Here is a 24,791-nt window from a genome sequence, read left to right as displayed (position 1 = left end):
CCTGGAGAAAATGGATGCTTCGGAGGGAGGACTCTATGGCACTGTACCCCACTGAGGTCCCTGTCCAGATTCCACTCCCAAATCTCCAGGAATTTCTCAACCTGGATCTGGTGACCCCATCCCCCGTTCCCCACCAGTGGCTGGGGAGGGACTTGGCAACACAAATTATATCCTTCCCAGCCCCAAACCCTCACCCTGCCCCAAAATTTCTCAACCTGGAGTTGGTCAACCCTATGTGCCAGTCTTCCAAGGCCTCTCTACCCCTGTCTCCTGCCCAAATTCTGCCATTCATATAATCATATGAAGCTGACTAACAACATCAGTGGCACTCCAAGCAAACTGCCTACATACCTCGACACTCTGCCTTTCTGACAGGCCTCTGCTGCGCATCCCTCATGAGCTCCCAACGCGAGCCGTGACAAGTCCGGATTTCGGTAGGATGGGGATATTTTCCATCTGGACAATGATATTTTATTATAATTCCCTCCTCCAGCCATGTGTAATTGCCCCCTGCAATCGCAGCTTTCTGCGGGTCACAGGCTCCGTCAGTTGCACCTGGGAGAGAGTCAAGCGTAGTGGGAAAAGGGTTATGATCAGAATGGACAGACACAAACAACCTAGTTGCTGAGGCCCTGGCATCACTGTGGGTGACTAAGCAAACACTCTTGCTGCTTTAACAACTGCTCCAGGCATGGCTGGTGCATGGGAGTAGGCCAAGTAGGCAGCTCTCTAGGGCACCACCTGGCCTAGGGGGCGCCACTAGGTGCCCCCTCTCCCCACATGCAATGTGTGTGCTCCTTGAAGCCTCCGTTCCCCAATGGAAAGCAGGCTCCATGGAGCACAGACACTGCCCAGCCAGTTTTGCATTACCCGGGTACGCGAAAGCAGACGGCGCCTGCACAGTGTGCTCCTCGGAGCCCAGCAGGGATAAATTAACCAATTGTAAAAGCTGAAGAAGATCCAATTACAGTTTCTAAAAATTGGCTCCTGTTGAAGTTGTATGCTGCCACTCATCCTTCCTACTCTACTTTAACAGAGCCATGGGGTGAGAGCCGTAGCTCAGTGGTAGTTTCAAGTTTCTTAATTTCTCGGACAATTCTGTTTTTCAAATTTCCGGGGGGGGGGGGGGGTTGTGCTAGTCGGCAGCTCGCCTAAGGCACCAAAAACCTAACACCGGCCCTGGCTCCGGCTCCCCCTTGATGCTGGAGGTTCATGGCCAGATTCCCAAGGTGTGTGTGATGCAGGTGCTAAAAGCAGCCAGGGGAGACCTATGGGGCTCAAGGAGGACACAGCTTTGGAGACTGAACTCTTCTCCCCTCAGACCTTTTATCAATTGAAGTGCCACCCCTGGGTTGTGTTAGCCCTGTTAGGAAAAAGCAGGGCTTTTTTTGAGCAGGAACACCCAGGAACACAGTTTCGGCTGGCTTGGCATCAGGGGGTGGTGGCCTAATATGCAGATGAGTTCCTGCTGGGCTTTTTCTACAAAAAGGTATATGTGAAACAATGGTGGTGTGAGGGAGTATGGCCTAATATGCAGATGAGTTCCTGCTGGGCCTTCCCTACAAAAAGGTATATGTGAAACAATGGTGGTGTGAGAGAGAATGGCTTAATATGCAAATGAGTTCCTGCTGGGCTTTCCCTACAAAAATAGCCCTGGAAAAAAGGATGGATACAATCAGCTCCCCCACTCAGATTTTAAAGCAGATCAGGAGGGGCATTTCTTATTGCAGAAACAGAGATAAATCGCTGTTAGATTCCCCTTCCTTGGGTTTGTAATCTCAATCCATATCAGGGTGCTACCAGAGTTGTTTTCTGCAGCAAAATTACATACCTGGAGATACCCCCAGGTCCCAGCGGGGGTTTCCCCGCTTTGAGGGACTCCAATCTGCCGCCAGCCAGCTGGCCTCCAGGGAAACCCCACCCCTGATGCAATGATGTCAGCCTGAACTGACACCATCATTCAGGGGACACTGCAGGAGAGCTAGGGTGGCCAGACCGTCCCGGTCTCCCGGGACTTTCCCGGTTCTGGCCACCAATTCCCGGCTCCCGGGCTGGCTATACCGGGACCATTAGAAGTTCCGGTATAGCCAGCGGGGAGCCGGCGGGCCGCGCGCGCGGGCGAGGAAGGCGGGGAGTGAGGGAGCCATCGTCACTGCGCGTGCGCACATCGCCGTGCGCACGCGCAGGGACGCTGGCTCCCTCACTCCCCGCCCACGCGCGGGGCCCGGCGGCGGTGGCGGAGGCCGGGGAGGCCGCGGAGAGGCCGCTGCGGGTCCCTGGAGGGCCTCCAGAAGCCCGCGGGGGTCGCGGAGAGGCCGCCGCGGGTCCCTGGAGGGCCTCCAGAGGCCCGCGGAGGTCGCGGAGAGGCCGGCGTGGGTCCCTGGAGGGCCTCCAGAGGCCCGCGGAGGCCGCGGAGAGGCCGGCGCGGGTCCCTGGAGGGCCTCCAGAGGCCCGCGGAGGCCGCGGAGAGGCCGGCGCTGGTCCCTGGAGGGCCTCCAGAGGCCCGCGGAGGTCGCGGAGAGACCGCTGCTGGTCCCTGGAGGGCCTCCAGAGGCCAGCGGAGGCCGCGGAGAGGCCGGCGCTGGTCCCTGGAGGGCCTCCAGAGGCCAGCGGAGGCCGCGGAGAGGCCGGCGCTGGTCCCTGGAGGCCCTCCAGAGACCAGCGCCGGCCTCTCCGCCACCTCCCCGGCCTCCGCAGCCTTCCTTCCCTCCCTCCCTCCTCCCTTCCTTTCTTCCTTCCCTCCTTCCCTCCCTCCCTCCTCCCTTCCTTCCCTCCCTCCTCCCTTCCTTCCCTCCTTCCTTCCTTCCTTCCTTCCTTCCTTCCTTCCTTCCTTCCTTCCTTCCTTCCCTCCCTCCCTCCCTTCCTTCCCTCCCTCCTTCCTTCCTTCCCTCCTCCCTTCCCTCCCTCCCTTTCTTCCTTCCTTCCCTCCCTCCTCCCTTCCTTCCTTTCTTCCTTCCCTCCCTCCCTCCTTCCCTCCTTCCTCCCTCCTTCCTTCCTTCCTTCCCTCCCTCCTCCCTTCCTTCCTTCCTTTCTTCCTTCCTTCCCTCCTTCCTTCCCTCCCTCCCTTCCCTCCTTCCTTCCTCCCTCCCTCCCTCCCTCCTTCCTTCCTTCCTTCCTTTCTTCCTTCCTTCCCTCCTTCCTTCCCTCCCTCCCTTCCCTCCTTCCTTCCTCCCTCCCTCCTTCCTTTCTTCCTTCCTTCCCTCCCTCCCTCCCTCCTCCCTTCCTTCCTTTCTTCCTTCCCTCCCTCCCTCCTCCCTTCCTTCCCTCCCTCCCTCCTCCCTTCCCTCCCTCCTTCCCTCCTTCCTCCCTCCCTCCTTCCTTCCTTCCTCCCTCCCTCCTTCCTTCCTTTCTTCCTTCCTTCCTTCCTTCCCTCCCTCCCTCCTCCCTCCCTTCCTTTCTTCCCTCCCTCCCTCCTTCCTCCCTCCCTCCTTCCTTCCTTCCTTTCTTCCTTCCTTCCCTCCCTCCCTCCTCCCTTCCTTCCTTTCTTCCTTCCCTCCTTCCTCCCTTCCCTCCCTCCTTCCTCCCTCCCTCCTTCCTTCCTTTCTTCCTTCCCTCCCTCCCTCCTCCCTCCCTTTCTTCCTTCCCTCCCTCCCTCCTTCCTTCCCTCCCTCCCTCCTTCCTTCCTTTCTTCCTTCCTTCCCTCCTTCCCTCCCTCCCTCCTTCCTTCCTTCCTTCCCTCCTTCCCTCCCTCCCTCCTTCCTTCCTTCCTTCCCTCCTTCCCTCCTCCCTTTCTTCCTTCCCTCCCCCCTCCTTCCTTCCTTCCTTCCTTCCTTCCTTCCTTCCTTCCTTCCTTCCTTCCTTCCTTCCTTCCTTCCTTCCTTTCTTCCTTTCTTCCTTCCCTCCCTCCCTCCTCCCTTCCTTCCTTCCCTCCCTCCTCCCTTCCTTCCTTCCCTCCTTCCTTCCCTCCCTCCTTCCTCCCTCCCTCCTTCCTTCCTTTCTTCCTTCCTTCCCTCTCTCCCTCCTCCCTTCTTTCCCTCCTTCCCTCCCTCCCTCCATCACAAAACAGAGCTTGCAAACTTCACCAGACTGTATCATAGAGTTGGAAGGGACCTCCAAGGTCATCTAGTCCAACCCCCTGCACAATGCAGGAAATTCACAAATATCCCCCACATACCCCAGTGATCACCAAAAAAATCCTCCATGATGCCTAACCAAACTGACCAGGACAAAAATTGCTGTCTGACCCCAAAGTGGCAATCAGCATTTCCCTGGCTGTGTAAGAAAGGGTCACGAGAACTAAGCACTGATGCAACCCTTCCTGCCCTCCTTCTCATGAGCTGCCTCAGTTCACAGAATCAGCATTGCTGTCAGATGGCCATCTAGCTTCTGTTTAAAAGCCTCCAAAGAAGGAGAGCCCATAGAAGGATGTTAAGAAGCACACTACCTCCCAAAGAGGGTGCCCCCACCCACCATTGTTCCCAAAGGACTAAAGTCAAACCAGAGAAGCACACTACCTCCCAAAGAGGGTGCTCCCACCCACCATTGTTCCCAAAGGACTAAAGTCAAACCAGAGAATCTCTGTGGTAGAAACTGAAGTGGGGCATTTTTGCAAGCCCAGAAGAACCAGGGCAATGTACAGAGTGCCCAGCAGAACCCAGTGGCACTGTGGCAATGCTAGCTGATGTCAAGCACAGAAACACTGTCCAAGTGGGCGTGGAAGCCCCCAGGACCAGCACAATGTACAATGCCCAGTTACTCAGTGCCATTGTGGTAATGCCAACTGATGCCAAGCACAGAATCACAGCCCAGACAAAGGGGGTCTGGAAGCCCAGCAGAACCAACACAACATACAGTGCCCAGCAAACTCAGGGTCTTCTGTTCATATTATTAACAAAGGTTTGCTACTGTACTGCTCTTAAATACATTCTGTCACCAAGTAGGATAAGGATGGGTTGTGGTGTGGATAGAATTAAGACTTTCTTAAGTCTTTGCGCTCTTTTTGTGGCTGTGCAGAAGAAATGCACTCCCTTTCCTATTCTAGATTCCAGTCAAGTGGCACCGTAGAGACCAACAAGATTTCCCAGGTATAAACTTCTGAGCGTCAAAGCTCTCTTTGTCAGATATCTAACAAATATGCAGGGCCTTTTTGGTAGCAGGAACTCCTTTGCATATTAGGCCACACCCCGTGATGTAGCCAATCCTCCAAGAGCTTACAGGGCTCTGAGTACAGGGCCTACTGTAAGCTCTTGCAGATTGGCTACATCAGAGCGGTGTAGCCTAATATGCAAAGGAGTTTCTGCTACAAAAAAAGCCCTGCAAATATCTGACGAAGTGCATTTTGACTCTTGAAAGCAGACACCCTGAGAATCTCATTGGTCTCTAAGGCACGACTGGACATTAATCTAGCTCTTTTACTGCAGACCAACATGACTACCCTCTGTAACTACCACCTTCTTTTGGAAATTGAAACCAAACAATATCTATTTTCCTAAAGCCAAGAGCCAATCGTTGCTTTCTTTCACATCTTGGATCCAGGAGATGCTTCTGACAAGTCCAAGAGTCTTCAACTTTGCCTCCTCTGGGAGCGACTGTTCAAAAGCAGTTACCTCTGTTGCAGGATGCTTGGCTTGGAACTTCCCAGCATTCTGTGCAACTTAATGTCATTTTGTGACTGGCTGGTAGCTTCATGGCTGGAAGGTATTGTTGGACCTTTCCTTTAGATCTGTCTAATCACCTTGAAATCCCTCTTGAACAAAAAAGTACTTTCTTATAAGAACATAATGTGAATCCCCAATATCAGGATCTAGTGTCAAGTCTGCTGTAATTCCTGTATATGACTAAGCCACAACTTTGGTTCAGGAAAAGGATCCTGGGTAAAAGCCACTCTGTATACCAGTGCTGCTAGCTTAGACTCTCCTTTCCCCCCCTCCCTTCCTTTGTTATGTAGCAATGCTTTGAAATGGGAATATGGGAACAAGATTGTAGTGCCTTCTCAGAAGAGCGCGGGGGGGGGGGGGAACTGGTGCCAAGAAGACGCGCTCAAGGCCGGCCAGGCCTGAGAACGAAATAGTAACATCAATGTGTGAATGTGCCCTGCACAGAGTGCCCCTCCCTCAAGAATCCCTTTGATGTGTACCTTATATGACTGCTTTGTTTGTATACTCGCCAGTCTTTCGATCTGAATCTATAGTCTAACAACATGTTAAAATAAACTAGAAACTTTTATCAAGAAGGTCTCGTTATTGAAACATCAGACTTGACATCTAGTACTAGGCGAGATCTCATTGTGCCATGCTCTCACCTCTTTTTACGACTTCAGAGGGGGAACTGGATCTCACAGACTGCTGGCCTTGCTCCTCCATTCTTTTTTGTGGGGGGGTGGGATGATTGACTACAGTCACAGTCACACATCTAATTTAATGTAGATGCCTCTGACACATCCCCAGGACTGCCAAAAGTCACCATGGGCCCCTGGACAAAGATTGCATCTGGGCCACACACACCCATATGACTCTGATCCACACCAAATACCATAGTTTTCATGGCACTGAAGTAAATAGCATCACCTAGTAAACAACATCCCATTAAGCCCCTGGCAGGGCTTTTTTTGTAGCAGGAACTCCTTTGCATGTTAGGCCACACACCCCTGATGTAACTGATCCTCCAAGAGCTAACAGTAGGCCCTGTAAGAAGAGCCCTGTAAGCTCTTGGAGGACTGGCTACATCAGGGTGTGTGGCCGAATATGCAAAGGAGTTCCAGCTACAAAAAAAGCCCTGGCCCCTGTTAAGGCAGCAGAACCATGACGTGGATAGCCCAGGCTAGTTCAGTCTGGAATCTAAGCAGGCTTGGTCCTAGTTAGTACTTGGATGGGAGACCACCAAGGAATACCAGGGTCATGACACAGAAGCAGGCAACAGCAAACCATCTCTAAGTCTCTTGCCTTGAAAACCTCATGGGGTGGCCATATGCCAGCTGTGACTTGAGAGCATTAAAAAAAAAAAAGACGCAGGACATTATTTTTCTCCAGGTTGTTGGCAACCCTATACTTCATAAGCTGCCAAGCTTCAGGGTTAAGAAGCGATTTTAGACCCACCAACCTTCATCTTATGCCTGAACTCCACAGTTTACTATTCCTGGAGATGGCTGGAGCAATATTGACACACGCTGCCTATTAGAAAATTCTCCAACCTCAGCTGGGTTTCCAATATGTGAGCCATCCTGTCCTTTACACTAAATGGTTAATCAGTTTCTGTTTATATGGGACCACTTTCCAAAATGGCCTGGCCATGTTCCCCATGTCAATACAGGCAACATTTCATGATGTACAAGAGAGCTACATTCCCGCTTTCTTCTGAAATCAGTAAAATAAAAGTGTGGAAGCCCCCCTCCCGCACCTTTAACATGTAGTAATCTGAAAACTTCACAAATGGTGCTCCTCAGGGCGTTTTTTGAACAGGAACCCACAGGAATGTGGTTTCGGCTGGCTTGGTGTCAGGGGATGTGGTCTAATGTGCAAATGTTTCCTGCTGGGCTTTTTCAACCAAAAAAAAAAAAAAGTCCTGTATGAAACAATGGCGACATCACGGGTGTGTGGCCTAATATGTAAATAAGTTCCTGCTGGGCTGTTTAGACCCTCCCCCCAAAAGCCCTGGTGCTCCTCAGCCATTTTGTCTTGTGAAGTGGTATAACCACATTGGACTGTACCACTATATGGACTGCAGTTTGGCCTTACAAGATGAAATGACCCACCACACCATCCCCAAAAATGTTCCTCACACATATATAACTAGTGTATTAGAGAGAAAGCTAGATAAGAAACCTTTACCAGAATATTGTGTGTGTGTGTGTTTGATGGGAGCATGTTCAGTCTGAAGTGGTACAGCCCAAGCACAAACTAGAACTATAACCTTGATATCTCTCAAGTGTGTACAAACTCCTCTCCTGTTTGTCAGTTGGCTGGGCATTGCTGCTTTCATTATCATAAGGGGAGAGGATCAAGCCACTTAATTATTTGATAGATTTCCAGCTTCACCACTGACGTTTTTAATGTGAAAATTTTATATTTACAATGTCAATCCAAGTGCTCTAAGCTTCTCGACATGTCTTGTTTATTTTGCTGGCCATCAACTATGCCCTCAGGTCAGCAGTCGAATACTGGAGGGTGCTGCATGTCGTACTACATAATATTTCACCTCAGCAGTTACATAATGCTTAATACTTAGGTTGCCAACTTCCAGGTGGGTGCTGGACATCTCTGGGAATTAAAACTGATCCCCAGACTATGGATATCAGTTCCCCTGGAGAAAATGGCTGCTTTAGAGGGTGAAGACTGTGGTATCAGATTCCTACTGAGGTTCCTCCCCAAACTCTATCCTTCCCAGCCTCAGCCTCAGCCTCCAAATCTCCAGGAATTTCCCAGCCCAGAGTTGGCAGCCTTACAAAATAGTAATACCAAATACCCTCAAAAATGCTAATTGCTTGTCAGCTATGAAATGCTGTTTCCACTGCATGTTGACTATCAAATTGCCAAGTCCAATTCAAGAAATATCTGGGGACTTTGGGGGTGGAGCCGGGAGATACTGGGGGTGGAGCCAGGAGCAAGGTTATGACAAGCATAATTGAACTCCAAAGGGAATTCTGGCCATCACATTTAAAGGGACCATGCTCCTTTTAAATTCCTTCCCTCCACTGGAAATAAAGGATAGGTGCACCTTCTTTTGGGGTTCATAGAATTGGACCCCCTGGTCCAATCTCTTTGAAGCTTGGAGAATGTTTTGAGGAGAGGCATCAGGTGCTATGCTGCAAATTAGGTGCCTCTATCTCAAAAAACAGTCCTCCCTCCCCAGAGCCCCAGATACTCATGGCTCAATTCTCCGTTATCCCTATGGGAATTGGTCTCCATAGGGAATAATGGAGTGCTCAGCAGACATTTCCCTCCCTCCCCCCTCTTTCTGATGACCCTGAAGCGGGGTCAGAACCTCCCAACCAGGGAATCCCCTGCCCCCACCTGGGAATTGGCAATCCTATATCAAATATGCCAAATATCAATCCACCAACAAATATTGAAATCAAACAGCACAGAATTCCAGGTACATGTATCAGCCATTTGGCACATCTTTTGAGCATAACTGCAGAATTTCTGCATTTGTTTAGGAGAATTCTAGGGGAGGGGAATTGGCAGCAAATTATTTCGGCTCTGTGCTGGAACGAACAGAATACCCTGGATGCATTATTCCTGGATTGTCAAGGCATTGACCTAACAAACAACAGCTTAGCAGAGACACCAACATGGGAAAGTAACGGGATGAGGAATATTTGCAATGACTCTGGGGGGTACGTTACCTTACCTGTAAAAAATGCCCCAAGGGCAAGGAGTATGTAGAAAAGCTGGCAACGCAGCTGCATTTCTGGTTCTCCTGTCAACTGGCCCTTCGTCTCTCCCGGCTGGCAGGTTCCGTCTCTGTTATAGGAGCTGCAGCTCTGATAACTTGTGAAACTTTTGGGCTCACTCCACAAAGCTAGTTATTTGGCAAACCCCACCCCGAGAAAGCAGCTGGGTTTTGGGAAATGACAAACTCCATTGGGCAATCGGAGTGGGGGAGAGGGCCAGAGGAGTGAAGCAGCCAGCAGGTAAGGAGGAATCCAGACACCCTCCGGGAAGGAAAGTGTGGGAAACCCAGACTTCATTAAGGAGGGAAGAAAGTACAATGGGGAAATCCCCAGCTTGGACAAATATGAAATTTCAGACTTTGGAAATTTTGGAGAATTATTATGGGGGGGTGGGGAGGCTGCAGGATGAGATCACAGCCTTGCAAGCTGGTGATGTGAATATGATCTCCAACCATGTAGGGTCTTCCAGGGCTTTTTTTGTACAGGAGCTCCTTTGCATCTTAGGCCACGCCCCTCTGATGTAGCCTAGCCATCCTCCTGGAGTAGGCCCTGTATGAAGAGCCCTGTAAACTCTTGGAGGATTGGCTACATCTGGGCAGGGGGGTGTAGCCTAATATGCAAAGGAGCTCCTGCTACAAAAAAAGCCCTGGGCCTCCTCCCCGTTCTTCCCCCTCCCTTCGTATTTGTTTTCTAATATTACATATTTACACAGCTAGACTGGACAGAACTTCCTCCTTTTTAAACACAAAATAAAAGAGAAACGGACAGGAATGTTTTGGAAACAGGGTGACTGTTACCTAGCCAACCACCAGCCCGCAATTTCTCAGGAAAACGAAAGCACCTGGCGGATGGACTTTAGTTGTGCCCTCCTAGAAAAATGTGTGTGTTGTGGCTCAAAGCTCTGTCCTTCATACGCCCCAATTATTTCCTCCCCGGTAGGTCCCAAGTCCAAATGCCAGCTCATGTTTGAATAGTGAGAGGGCCAGCGCAGGCCTCCTCCCACCCGCAGGTTGTTTTAGATCAACTCCAAAAAATCCCCCACATTTTATTTGCAACTCCTCCCCTCACCCCGCCCCCCCAAAGGATGAGAAAGCACAAAGGAATGGGGGGCACCTCTATGGCAGAAGTTCACAGCGCTGCTAGTTTGCTGGAAATGCTTATTTTGTGAAATGAGAGTGACCAGGGCTGTAATCTGCCATTTGATAGAATTACAGGTTCGGAGGAGGAGAATAGTTGGATTTTTACCTCGCCTTACACTAGGATAGCAGTCCCCAGCCTTTTTGGCACCAGGGACCGGTTTTGTGGAAAACAATTTTTCCACGGACTGGGGGGAGGGGGAGGCAATGGTTTTGGGATGATACAATTGTGCACTTTATTTTGGTGTGGTGGTTAAGTGTGTGGACTCTTATCTGGGAGAACTGGATTTGATTTCCCACTCCTCCACTTGCAACTGCTGGGCAGCCATAGCTATCACAGCAGTTATCCTTGAAAGGGCAGCTGCTGTAAGAGCTCTTTCAGTCTCACCCTCCTCTCATGGTGTCTGTTGTGGGGGAGGAGGATAAAAGAGATTGTGAGCCACTCTGAGATTTGGAGTGGAGGGCAGGATATAAATCCAATGTCTTATTATTATTACTAAATTGTAATATATAATGAAATAATTATAGAACTCATGGACCGGTTGCTAACAGGCCACGGACTGGTACCAGTTCACGGACCGGGGGTTGGGGACCCCTGCACTAGGAGTCTCAGGGTGGCTTACAGTCTCCTTTCCCTTCCACTCCCCACAACAGACACCTTGTGAGTTAGGTGGGACTGAGAGTTCTGAGAGAACTACTCTTGAGAGAGCAGCTCTGAGAGAATTGTGACTGGCCCAAGGTCACCCAGCTGGCATCATGTGAAGGAGTGGGAAATCAAATCTGGTTCTTCAGATTAGAGGCCGCCACTGTTAACCGCTACACCAAACCTTTCCTCTCAGGTTCTGGCTGTGGGTACCTGGTCACGCTCTGCTCATATTCAGAGGCATACAGTAGCTTCATGTGCACTGAGACTGAACTCTGGCACTGAAAACAGATTCTGAGGTTCTGAATACACATGAAACTGCCTTCTACTGAATCTGACTATTACTTCATCAAGGTCAGTATTGTTGACTCATACTGGCAGCAGCTCTCCAACTTCTTCAGCAGAGATCTTTCACATCTCCCTGTTGTCAGATCCTTTTATCTGGAGATGCCAGGGACTGAACCTGGGACCTTCTGCATGTCAAGCAAAGGCTTGTCTGCTAAGCCAGTGGTCCCCAACCTTTTTGGCGCCAGGGACTGACCATTTTTCCACGGACCAGGGGTGGGGGCGATGGTTTTGGGATGATACAATTGTGCTTTTTAGTTCTATCAGTTTGGTTTAGTGATTAAGTGCACAGACTCTTATCTAGAGAACTGGGTTTGATTCCCCACTCCTCCACTTGCAGCTGCTGAAATGGCCTTGGGTCAGCCATAGCTCTCACAAGAGTTGTCCTTGAAAGGGCAGCTGCTGTAAGAGCTCTCTCTGCCCCACTCACCTCACAGGGTGTCTGTTGTGGGGGGGCGGGAAGTTAAAGGACATTGTGAGCCACTCTGAGACTCTAAAATTCAGAGTGGAGGGCAGGATATAAATCCAATGTCTTATTATTATTATTACCACATTGTAATATATAATGAAATAATTATACAGCTCATGGCACGGTTGCTATCAGGCCACGGACCGGGGGTTGGGGAAACCTGTGCTAAGCCACAGCCCCTCCCCAGACAATAAGTGCTTGTGCAAAGTAAGTTCTGACTCTTCAATACGAAGTGTAAATCAGCATAGACAACCACATTTAACTAACAGATTTTTTAATTATTATTATGCATCATGGAGACTAGCAACATGGTGACACTGGCCAGGAAGAATTCTAGGTAACAGTGAAAGCAGTGTTTGTGTAATAGTGGATCTAACCATTTAGTGGTGTGTGTGTTTGTGTGTTTGGTGGGGAGGAATCACTGCTGAGGGATAAATCTCAAGGATCCAGCTAGATGTCGTCGCAGCCAGTCCTGCACGCGAAACAGGCTGATGTAGAAATCTCGTGGCTTCTGGCCCCGCTTGGGGATTTCCCGAGCTCTGTGTTCAGATGCCGCACTTTTCCCCTTCTTTTCACAAGGATCAAACGTACCCCAGCTGATCACACCCACCTGCAAGGAGAGACACAGGAGCTAGATCAAGGACTAAAGTGACCATCTACAGTTCAGAGAGAGAGAAAAATCAAAGGTCACTGTCCAGAAAATTTCATATTTTGTTCAAACACTGACCGGGCAATAGTGAAATGTGTGAAACAAAGGCAGATTTGTCAAAAAAACCAAAAACAAACCCCACAGCAATTGCAAATTTGCCTTGTAGTCGGTTGCTGTGTGGAATATGAATTCCACACAGCAACCGACTACATAACTAACGAATGAGGTAAGGGGGAATACTATAACAGAAATGGCTTAAATTATCAGCTGCAATCAGCCAGTAGGGAACAAATTCCATAGTCAGAGGCAATATACCTTTAAATGGCAGATACTGAGACCAAACCAATGGGACTTGCAAGACCATTCTGATCTAAATACCTTTGGTCAGACCTGTTCACACTGGGAATTCTTTCCAGAAGGCCTGATCCTGCCCAGGAAGCCTTATATACTTTGCTCCCTGCAACAGAATGTCATGTCCCTTCCCAATGCCATTTTCCCTACCTAAAATGTTTTAAAGGAAATGTTATGGGGTGAGAACTGATGGTGTCCTGGAGCGGGAAGTGATGATGTCACTGGGCGGAAACTGATGACATCATGGGATAAAGCACGAGTTGGCCCACTTAGCTCCAATCAAGGACCAATCTGGCCCATTGAACTATTTGAACTCAATCGATGTGTTACGTTCCCATGGAGACCTAAGTGAAATGGTCAGGCACCAGAGGACGCTTTGGAATATCACCTTGTTCAGGGCTTTTTTTGTAGCCGGAACTCCTTTGCATATTTGGTCATACCCCCCTGATGTAGCCAATCCTCAAAGAGCTTACATGGCTTTTAGTACAGGGCCTACTGTAAGCTCCAGAAGGATTGGCTACATCAGGGGTGTGTGATCTATTATGCAAAGGAGTTCCTGCTACAAAAAAAGCTCTGAGGTCCTTGTTCTTGCTTGTAAAAGCAAATGGGGCAACAGCAGGAGTCAGGAGATTACCAGAGGTTCGCTTACCTGGAAGTATCTGGCTCGCCTCTCTACAAACAAGGACCCCCCAGATTCACCTGTGAAAAGAGGAGTGGTAGAAGCCAACATAAGCCCCATCACCTCAGACCTCCTTACCCCACCCAGAGAGGAAACCAGACCCAATTGTATTCATAGCCAGTACTTAAAACCTGGATTAAATTGCATTTCCGAGTCTCAGTTACCAGGAAGGAGACAACCCTGTTTGTTATGGCATTTACATGCCATGGTCTATTGGAGCAGAAGAATTTGCCTTCCATCTCAATAGCAGTGTGAAGGGAGGAGGGGGGGTAAGGTTGCCGACTTCCAGGTGGTGGCGGGAGATGTCCTGGGATTACGAATGATCTCCAAACCAATTCACCTGGAGAAAATGGTCGCTCTAGGAGGTGGACTCTGTGGCATTATACCCCATTGATGTCCCTCCCCAAACCCTGCCTTCTTCAGGCTCCACACCAGAATCTCCAGATATTTCTCAACCCAGAGCTGGCAACCTTAGGAGAGAGCATGTGAACCTGACTGTTAACTGACAGGTTCTTGCTTGTGATGGTGTCTAAACTGGCAGATTATGGTGACTTTAACTGGTTTTAATTGTAAACTGAAGTAGCCCCGTGGCGCAGAGAGGTAAAGCTGCAGTCCGAACTCCCTGCTCATGACCTGAGTTCGATCCCGGCGGATGCTGGGTTTAGGTAGCTGGCTCAAGATTGACTCAGCCTTCTGAGGTCAGTAAAATGAGTACCCAGCTTGCTGGGGGGAAAGTGTAGATGATTGGGGAAGGCAATGGCAAACCACCCCATAAAAAGTCTGCTGTGAAAACGTGATGCAACATCACCCCAGAGTTGGAAACAACTGGTGCTTGCACAGGGGACTACCTTTTTTAAAAATTGTAAACTATTCCTTAGCTGCCTTAGATTTGTATTGTTTCAATAATATGATGTTAAGTACTTTCAATTATTTTTTTTACAACCTTCTCCCAACCACTAAACTTAACAAGGATAGATTCGCCTTTCTATTGTAACAAGACAACCTTTGCAAGATGCATCTTCCACCACACCATTCCCATCTGCTCCACTGCACAGGAATCGGTCGGTCACAACTTCAGAGACGTTGGTCACTTTGGAGTACAGCTCGTGTTGGACAGCAGCAGAAATGCACTTAGGGCGCTAAGAGGAAGCAAGGGTTGCATAGATGGATATTAGATTCTTGCAGGTCTGCATACCATGAGTCACGAATGCCAAGGGGCTGTGAAGTACAAATGCCATCATTTTACTGCCACAGTCATTGCAAATCAACCCCAATGTCTACAGTGGAGCTGCAAGTTTATTTCTGTAATCAGGATCAGCATCTGAACGATCCACAGCTTCTCGGTTTGAATTTTCATTTCAAGCTTCATGGACTTCAGAAAACAGGAAATTTGGCAGGAACTGAAACAAACGTCTCAACTTCTGTTCCTTGATTGTGGGCATGAGCATGTGTGTCTGGTGTGTACATTCAAACATTCATTGGTTTTGCTTCATTTGATGCAGAAATTGGGACAACAGGAGGGGCGTTAGAGGAACAGGGGGTCACAGGTTGTGTCGCACAAAAGCCCAGCTATCACACTGCGGACACGGAATATTTGGCATACTCGCAAACTGCACTTCTGGACCTAAATAGCTGAAGGTGTTCAGTATCCTGCAATATTTGAAAGTGCTTTTCCAACATCATCTTCTGTATGAGCATTCTAGTCAAATGCAGTAGCACTGCTACCATTGTTAATGCACAACTCTTAGACTATCGGCTCCAAGCCTGTGGTGTGGGCTGAGAACTTAGTTGTGGGACTCTGTGCTCAATGAATTGTCTCATTTAAACTGGTGTGCTACCTGTGCAAAGCAGCTTCAGACTTAATTAGAAAAGTCTGACTACACATTATGTTTTCGTTGCATCCTTCCCAGTCTTCCTCTGGTCCATGTGCTCAGATGTGTGTTGTGAAGTCTGTGCTGGGAACTTAATTACCAGGTACACATCAGCCTGATTGGAATCGGAACTAGGGTCTCCCATCAGCAGCCACACCAAGTGGCAGAAGGGAGAAGCAAGTGTCCTCTGTGCTGCTACATTACTTCTCGGGATAACTCGGATGTAGGGTAGAAGAAGAAGAAGATGATATTGGATTTATATCCCGCCCTCCACTCCGAAGAGTCTCAGAGCGGCTCACAATCTCCTTTACCTTCCTCCCCCACAACAGAGACCCTGTGAGGTGGGTGGGGCTGGAGAGGGCTCTCACAGCAGCTGCCCTTTCAAGGACAACCTCTGCCAGAGCTATGGTGGACCCAAGGCCATTCCAGCAGGTGCAAGTGGAGGAGTGAGGAATCAAACCTGGTTCTCCCACATAAGAGTCCGCACACTTAACCACTACACCAAACTGGTTCTAGGAGTCACCAGAAACCATAGAATTTTTACCACAGAGCTGCCAGCAATTTCCTAGAGCTACCCTACATCACTTCCAGGTTTTCCTTGGAAGTAACACAGTGGTACAGAAGATGTTGTAGCTCCTCCTGTTTGCCTGGCATGGCCCAGTAATCCTAGTCTGAACCCTGGCACGCAGGGAGATGGGTGCTGAAGCCTTTCCCCTACACTGTTTCCCCAACTCGGAACAGCCTTGAAGGGGCGGACTAATTGCCCTCTTAAGAGGTGGTTCTACTTGACCTGATGGGATCCACCTAGGTTTCCACATGGGGCAACTGGTGGCTGTTGGGGGCTGTTTCAAGTTGGGAAAATGAAATGTGGGGGAAACTGAAGCCCCCTCTCCTGTTGTGCTGTGGTCCTAATCCAAATCAGGCCAGCACATACCTGGGAATTACATCGCCAGCATGGAACCTGCAACACACATCTGATCATGTAGAAAATAGCCATGTAGTTAGGAAATGCAGGGGTGGCAACTGGCTTTATCTCCACTTTTACCTTTTCAATATTTGAGGGTGGGGGGAAATTTCTCCCCCCCCGACTCCATATTTCTAATTCTTTTTCAGAATCCCATAATCAAGAAGTAATATGCTTACACTTTTCTTTGTTTTGATCAGTACGTTCAGTCTCTCGTTGTCCAGGGATATAAACTGTGCAGGTACCTTCTCAAAACTCAGTAGGTCCAACTCTACAAAGGAGAAACGGGCAGATCATTATAAGGGCTTCTTTTTTCAGCATTTTAAAGGTTGAAATGTTTTTCAACATTTTAAATGTTCCCAACCATCGTGCCGTGTCAAAATTCCAAATGTGCCCACAAGCTCAAAAACACTGGGGACTCCAGTCTACAGAAGAGAGCACATCGTGGAAAACTGCAATTCCTTCAGAGGGATGCCAAGAGCCAGTTTGGTGTAGTGGTTAAGTGTGTGGACTCTTATCTGGGAGAACTGGGTTTGATTCCCCACTCCTCCACTTGCACCTGCTGGAATGGCCTTGGGTCAGCCATAGCTCTGGCAGAGCTGTCCTTGAAAGGACAGCTGCTGTGAGAGCCCTCTCAGCCCCACCCACCTCACAGGGTGTCTGTTGTGGGGGAAGAAGATATAGGAGATTGTAAGCCACTCTGATTCAGAGAGAAGGGCAGGGTATAAATCTGCAATTCTTCTTCTTCTACCTGGTTGCTTCTCCACCTGTTGTTAAATGCACTCACCGTGATCCTTGCATGTTGCGGCCTCTGGCTTTTTCAGAGCTTTGTTGGCACCTGTGGTGCAGGGAAGACAGATCGGCCTGCAAAGAAGGCACATGTTTTTGTAGCTGGCTTGGATGTTGCAGAAGAAGGTTGTGGATGGGAATGTTAGAATGGCCCCCAGGGAAGCATCACCAAGGCCTGTATGTATGCCATGTCTCTGTACAAAATTCAGCTCTCCAAGCATTTCAGCTTTCATTTAAAGAATAATACATAAGTTTCTAGTCCTTATGTGCTTGAATATGGTAGGAAGTTGCCTGCTAGGGATGGCAGAGACCTGGGGATCTTCAGAATTACAACTCCTCCCCAGACTACAACAGTTCTCTTGGAGACAATGGATGCTTTGGAGGATGAACTGTATGGCACTGTGTCCCACCGAGGTCTGTCCTCCCCAGGCTCCAACCCCAAATCTCCAGGGGTTTCCCAACCTTGATCAGGCAACCCTACCTCCCCATCTCCCACCAGTGGCAGGATTATGTGACCTGAAGATCCTAATGCCTGCTGAAACCACAGAAGCCCGAGGAGTTGGCTGAATAAGATGCCTGGTAGATTTGGGGTGGGGTGGGGGTGGTGTCAGCAATCCAGACCATTCTTTGACCTTCCTCAAGACCAGCAAAAACAGCATTATGCAAAAGCAGGGCATTTGTATGCAAACAGACATGATAGGATACAGAACACGGTTCTTCTTGGTACAGGACTGGGATTGCCCAACAACAGAATTTCAACATAAGTAATAGTTAGCATTGCATTAGAGAGACAGAAACATCTGGTCACTTTATTGGGAAAGGGGCTAACCGCAGGGCTCTCTGTAGCATTTCCCCCCACCACAATGTCTTCCCCACTGCTATGTATTACACTAGATAAACCAGGGGTGTCTAACATGCAGCCTCCCTCAGTCTTGCTTTCTTCTGCATCACAGCTTGCTTTGCCAGATTTGCTCAGTTGCACAGGAATTACAGAGCAAAGCCTCTGCTTTCTCCATTGGCTGAGGCTCCTCACTTGGGGAGGAAAGGAGGAAGGGAGAGCTTGCTTTGCCAGGTTCTCTCAATTACTCAGCAGAGCTACTGAGCCACGTTTCTCTTCCTTCTATTGGCTGAGGCTCCTCTCCCCTCCTAATCCCTTGGGGAAGGAAGGAAAGAGCCAGAGCCTTCTTTGTCCAGTTCCCTGGATCTCATGGGAGAGATACAAAGAAAGCACCTTTAAGACCGAGTGCTAATGTTTTAAGAATGTTTTATTTTAAGTTTTTTAAAAAATCTTTGTGTTTGTCTGTGTTCTTCATAAAGTTTATATCTCTGCTACCTGATCATAAAAAGGTATACACACGGCCTGACCTGACATGGCCTGGCCCAACAAGGTCTCATTTAGGTCAGATCTGGCCCTCATAACAAATGCGTTCGACATCCTTGGGATAAACTATACAAGCAACTTATATCATTATGGTCAAAAAGGCACACAGCATCCCAGAAAGCCACTGGAAGTCACAAAAACAGTGCAGGGAGCATTTCACACAGACAGGCACACACACATAAACACACACACAGAGTGGCACAGTCCTGAGACTTTCCACAATCTCTATTAACCAAGGAAAAACATCCTGAAGCTCTAGTTGCTGATCTTCCTGCATCCCATCTTCTGCAGGGTCACTAAGGCCACTGAGAAACATCCAGATGGGATGAAAGCCTGGGGGGGGGCACTTCCTCCTCCCTCAGTCCAAAGAGAGGGGAGGGCACAAGCCGCAAGTGCAAGAAAGGAGATCTGGTCATGCAAGGGCAGGGCCAGCCCTAGGGTGCATGGTGCTCCAGGCAGCCTTGCCCCAGCCTGTGGTGCCGCCTCCCTCCCTTACAATTTCAATGCCCAGGAAGGAGCAGTGGAGCACTGCGCTTCCTGGGCTTTTTGAAGGCTGCCAAGTAAAACGCGCTGGAGGCTTGTGGCTCCTATGCTTGCCCTCCGGCATTATCAGGATCAGTGTGGGGCTGAGGGGGCAGCAACAGTGGGAAGGGTGAGTGAGCCGCTGAAAGAGTGGCTGCCACCACTGCCTCCTCCCCCCCTTCCTTCCTGGATCGCGGGGAAAAGAAGGGGGAGGAGGCAGCGGCGGTGGCCACTCTTTTAGCGGCTTCCTTATAATTCCTGCCACTGCTGCCCCCGCAACCCCGCACTGATTCTGATCACGCCGGAGGGCCAGCATAGGAACCACAAGCCTCTGGCGTGTTTTACCCACCAATCAGCTGACCGGAAGGGGGGCAGCCTTTAAAGAGCCCGGAAAGGGCAGTGCTCCACCACCCCTTCCCGTGCACTGAAATGGTAAGAGAGAGAGGAGGAGGCTGGGGAGACATATAAGGATTTGCTTAGAGGGCAGGCGGGTGAAGGGTCAAATTTGGCACCCCCCTGCTGGCGCCCAAGGCAAATGCCTAATTTGCCTAGTGGCCTGGCCGGCCCAATCTCTCCAGCCTTCCTGTGGCAAAGGGTGTGATGCGCCAGCCTGGTCTCACCACAGTGAGGATAGGGACAGGCCTCCTAGCCTCATCTCACCCAGTGAAGGACGGGCCTGCCTGGCTGCCCAACTTCACCGGGTACCTCCTGCTCAGGTGAGGCCTGGATCTCCTTTACAGTTGATTTGCAGTCTACAGAGATCAGCCCCTTTGGAGAAAATGGCTGCTTTGGAGGGTGGACTCCTACAGCATTGTCCCTTGCTGCGGTCCCTCCCCTCCCCAGGCTCAATCCCCTTAATCTCCAGGTAGTCCCCAACCCAGAGCTGGCAACCCTGAGCAGGCTCTCCCTCCTGTGGGGTGTACCAGGATAAACTGGGGAAGGGGCCCTTGTCCAAGGCCACCCTTCCCAGTCCAGCCCTGATCCAGTATGAGTCTCATGCTAGAATTTCCCTACGAATAATCTCAGTAGCAAACAGATTTCACTACTGCACTAGGGAAAAGGCACCTTGCGCATGCTCAAAGGAAGTGTGTCAAGTTAAATTCCTTTTTTAAGAAGAGAGAGAATTCATATAGAGAGCCAGTTTGGTATAGTGGTTAAGTGCACGGATTCTTATCTGGGAGAACCGGGTTTGATTCCCCACTCCTCCACTTCTTCTCCTCCTCCTCCTCCCTCCCTCCCTCCTTCCTTCCTTCTTTCTATTACAAAGGAGAATCACTCTGCACATACACTTAAGTATGCCAAACCCCCCAGTGAAGGTGAGGGTCCCCCACTGCCAGGCCCCACTGCTCTGCCACTGATCAGATGGTTGGCGGGGGGGACTTAACACAAAAAAAGGAAAGAACATGCAACATTTTAGCGGCGTGCCTATGTGACTTCAACTTGACCCATAAGTGACATAGGCATGTCGGAGAGGTCGGGGCAACACTCTGGTTTTAGGGCAAAAACTTTATGGTAGAAGCTAACTCTGCCATATTTTGCCAAAATCCAGAATGTCACCTTGATGTGCCTACATCACTTCCAGGTCACACTGCAAGTCACATGGACACGTTACTGAAACATCAGAGGAAACTCCCTGCTCCTGGTAATGCCCACTTCCCACCCTCCCCACCAGCTGCCAGGACAGACCTGGCACCCCTATGTACACTGCTTTTTGCTGCTTGGAAAAGAGGGATAAGAAATGTGCTAGATGGCTAGGCCAATCCACTGAATTTGGGATGCCAGAACTTTTGAACACAAAAGCTTGCAAAATTCCCCTTGAGCACCTGTGCTTCAGGGGGTTTTCTATACACAGCAGGTCAACCAGTGGGACACCTTACCTGAGTTTCTCAGCTACCTGCGCAGGTACATCCAATTCAAGCAGGGAGATGTCATAGTCGTAGAATTCATTGATGCCCTGGGCTGCCTTAGCTCGGACGTTGTATAAGTCATGGTCGATTCGTCTCTTTATTTGGAATGCAGCCCTGTCAGCAGTCTTGTCAGCTGTGGTGGGGGGAGGGGAGAAAAAAGAATCCTCCTTGGAATGTGTTTTACTGTGAGACGTTCCGTTGTTCTCATGAGGCATGTCCGGAAGATGTGAGAGATGAATAACAGTGCAGAACAGTGGTCTCCAATGTGGTACCTGTTGATGCCATAGTGCTCGCCAAGTGATTTGGGAAAGTGGGTGGGGCTAGAGAGACCTTATTTTGCCCAGCAGGTTGGGTTGCCAACCTCCAGGTGACATCTGGATATCTTCCACTATTACAGCTCATCTCCAGATGACCAAGACCAGTTCCCTTGGAGAAAATGGCTGCTTTGGAAGGTGACATTATACCCTGCTGAGGTTTCTCCCTTCCCTGAACTCTGCCCTTCTCAAGCTCCACCCCAAAATCTCTGGGCATTTCTCAACCCAGAGCTGGCAGGGCTACTATTTGGTCACTGAAGATCTCATTGGCTGTGCAGTGACTGAAAAGTTACTTTGGCAGCAACTACCACTACAACATGATAATTTTAATAGTGTGACTGACGATACGCTGTGTGTACATAAGAAATTTTATTTTAAGCTGTCTGTTCATTGAAAAACACTAGGGCCGTTTTCGCACTAGCGTTTACTCCGGCGTAGCACCCCATTTACCTCCGGATCTTTTCCTGGTTTTCGCACCTGTTGCTCCAGCGCTGTGGTTTGCTCCGGTGCTGCAGGGGTTTCACGCCGGAGTATCTTGATCCACCTGCTTCCGGAGTTTTTTAAAACCTCCGGATCCACTCCGGATCCACTCCGCGGAGTTTGCTGTGAGAAATCCATCCACGCCGGATCGACTGCTTTGTGGGCGTCACCCTCTCCCTTTCCGTCCTCCCACCCCATCCACCCCCTTGGCCAATCATCAGCCCTTCGCGGCGCTTCCCAAAAGTGCCCGCACGGCCATTTTTTTTTAACTTCATATTTTTTGCGTAATAGCGATATTATTGCTTTTCCACTGTTGCGTTAGTTCGTTAGGTCCCCATTGCAGCTGCAAGCGCCAGCCGGGGAGGGGGAAGAGCGCGGAGGAAGTCCCAGCTTCGCCACCCGGGAGGGAGCGAGGCTGGGAAGGGAAGAACCTGCCACACACACACACACTAGTGCTGGGAGGCTTAAATGTAAAAGCTTTCTCCAGTTTGAACAACGTGTAGTGTATCGCCATAACCATTTCGTTATAACGCAACCATTTCATTATGGCGCAACCATTTCGTTAGTTCGCCGTTGCAGCTGCAAGCGCCAGCTGGGGAAAGGGCAGAGCGCGGAGGAAATCCCAGCTTCGCCACCCGGGAGGGAGCGAGGCTGGGAAGGGAAGAACCTGCCAAACACACACACACTAGTGCTGGGAGGCTTAAATGTAAAAGCTTTCTCCAGTTTGAACAACGTGTAGTGTGTCGCCATAACCATTTCATTATGGCGCAACCATTTCGTTATAACGAAATAGCGTTAGTCCACGCAGCCAGTGGAGGCGACTGGGGACACCCAGACGACTCCGCGGAGCGCGCTGAGCACCCGCCAATCACCATCAGTGGCGGGAAGTTGACATCCAGATTCTCCACTGTGAATGCTTCTGTTAACACATAAAGGGCTGTGGAGGATGCTACATCTGCAGCCAATCCATAAGCAGAAGCGGCACACATGATGCTCTTGTTACGTTGTTACGTAGTTACGCAACCAGACTTGCGCTTAAAAAAAAATGATTGACAGGGCATCGAACTCAAGTCGATGCTAGTGCGAAAACGATTTGAGCCGGGGCTTCATGGAAAGCGACTCCACTAAAGAGGCAATGTGCGAAAACGAGAAAAATGATCCGGACATAATTGCGCCGCGGAATAAGGGGAGCAAACGCTAAGTGCGAAAACGACCTAGGTGTTAAATCAGCTTCTTCTTGTAATACTGAAGAATTACTATTTGAGTTATGCATGATCTGGCTCCCGGATAGTTTGGGACTGGCTCTCCCATCTTGCAGCAGCCATTTTGTGGTTGGCTGAACCTCTTGCATATGATCATCAGCCTCCAGGTGGGTCTTGGGAATCTCACAGAATCAGGTCTCATTTGGGGAGGGAGCTCACAGGAGTGGAGCTCTGGATGGAATCTCTAAATTTTATTCTGCTCTTTCTTTCTTACCCCCTCCTTCCCCAAATACATTGTTCAAACCTCTTGTGAGAATTTTGCTGGATTCTTAAGATCTGACAAACTTTCTATTATACTTCCCCACAAAAAAAAAAAGGGAGAATAACCAAAACATGGATGAAGATGGAAATCTTCCTTGTGCCACTGTGGCCACATAAGAGAAAGTAATTTTAAAAGTATGAAGGGAGTAAGGTTTTTTATGACAATTATAATTCAAGAAGCATTTTAAGGTAGATGCTGAGTTTAAGGTAGATGCTGAGCTGGTATAATTTAGTACACCTTCTGGTGATGTCAGGGGTGTGTGGCATATGCAAATAAGTCGTGCTAATGAGCTCCAGCACCTCTTTTTCTATGAAATGACCTCTGCCCAGAATTACAATTGATCTCCAGACTAGAGAGATCAGTTCCTATGGAGGAAATGGCAGCTTTGGAGGGTGTAGGCTCTATGGTATTATATCCTACTCAAGTCCCTCCCCTCCACAAGCCCCACCCTTCCCAGGATCCACCCCCAACTCTCCAGGAAATTTGCAACCTAGAGCCAGCTCCTGCATCAGACATTTTGTAGTTGTGCATGCGCCTACCACCCTTTGGCTAAGTTTGCCAATTAGGGTTGCCAGACCCCCGCATGGAGGTGAGGGTCCCCTGCTGCTAGGTCAGCCCTTGCCACAGCCAATCAGCTGCCTGGTGGGATGCGGAACTGCCAAGGTACAGTCTCCAGTGTTAGGGGATGCATGATCTGGGAATGGTTCAACGCTGATTCAGGGATGCTGTTTAAAGATCAACCATAGAAAAAAGCTTGAGTCCAGTGGCACCTTTAAGACCAACGAAGTTTAATTCTGGGTATAAGCTTTCATGTGAAGAAGAAGTGTGCCTGTACACGAAAGCTTATACCCAGAATAAAACTTTATTGGTCATAAAGGTGCCACTGGACTCATGCTTTGTTATGTTGCTTCAAACTAACTTGGCTATCTACCTGAATCAAAATCAACCACGTTAGCGGTTGGATTGAGGGTAAAAACAAGAACCAAAAACTGCAAATTCAGAACCGGGAACCAACTTCAATTTTTGTGGTAAGTGGAAGGAAGCGTGGTGCATGGGGAACTTCTTTCTTGGTCAACAGCCTTCTGGAATTGGTACAACAATTTCATTCACTGTGAGCATAACAAATTAATGACACAGCACTTTCTGGGCACAAAATGGCCCCCTGCTAGCATAGGCCAGGAAAATTACCTCATAGCTGAGGAAACCCACACTGATAGTGGATGATATTAGGCTAAACTGAACCAGGGCACTGCTCATGTGGACATGTGGACAAATGTTTTGTTTGCTTGCATCTTGGCTTTTTTACTGTAGTGCTCTTTTCTGCAAAATCCAATGATGTGCTTATAGTCCTTGCTCTCTTCTCTTCTCTTCTCTTCTCTTCTCTTCTCTTCTCTTCTCTTCTCTTCTCTTCTCTTCTCTTCCCTTCTCTTCTCTTC

General features: G+C 49.3%; 1 protein-coding gene across 1 annotated transcript in view; it reads right to left on the bottom strand.

Moving 5' to 3' along the window:
• LOC132571914 (uncharacterized) overlaps nt 1-24,791 on the bottom strand; it is a 97,339-nt gene that overhangs the window by 37,651 nt on the left and 34,897 nt on the right. The window contains exons 13-20 of the mRNA XM_060238706.1: nt 21,008-21,170; nt 17,226-17,302; nt 16,618-16,709; nt 14,607-14,742; nt 13,574-13,623; nt 12,347-12,534; nt 9,289-9,464; nt 352-555 (exon numbers count right to left, since the gene is read on the bottom strand). Of these exons, the coding sequence (XP_060094689.1) occupies nt 352-555; nt 9,289-9,464; nt 12,347-12,534; nt 13,574-13,623; nt 14,607-14,742; nt 16,618-16,709; nt 17,226-17,302; nt 21,008-21,170 (1,086 nt within the window). The remainder of the gene's footprint in view (nt 1-351; nt 556-9,288; nt 9,465-12,346; nt 12,535-13,573; nt 13,624-14,606; nt 14,743-16,617; nt 16,710-17,225; nt 17,303-21,007; nt 21,171-24,791) is intronic.

Source organism: Heteronotia binoei, chromosome 5 (genome assembly GCF_032191835.1).
Source record: "Heteronotia binoei isolate CCM8104 ecotype False Entrance Well chromosome 5, APGP_CSIRO_Hbin_v1, whole genome shotgun sequence".
Lineage (NCBI taxonomy): Eukaryota > Metazoa > Chordata > Lepidosauria > Squamata > Gekkonidae > Heteronotia > Heteronotia binoei.
This window is presented reverse-complemented; position numbering and strand designations above follow the sequence as displayed.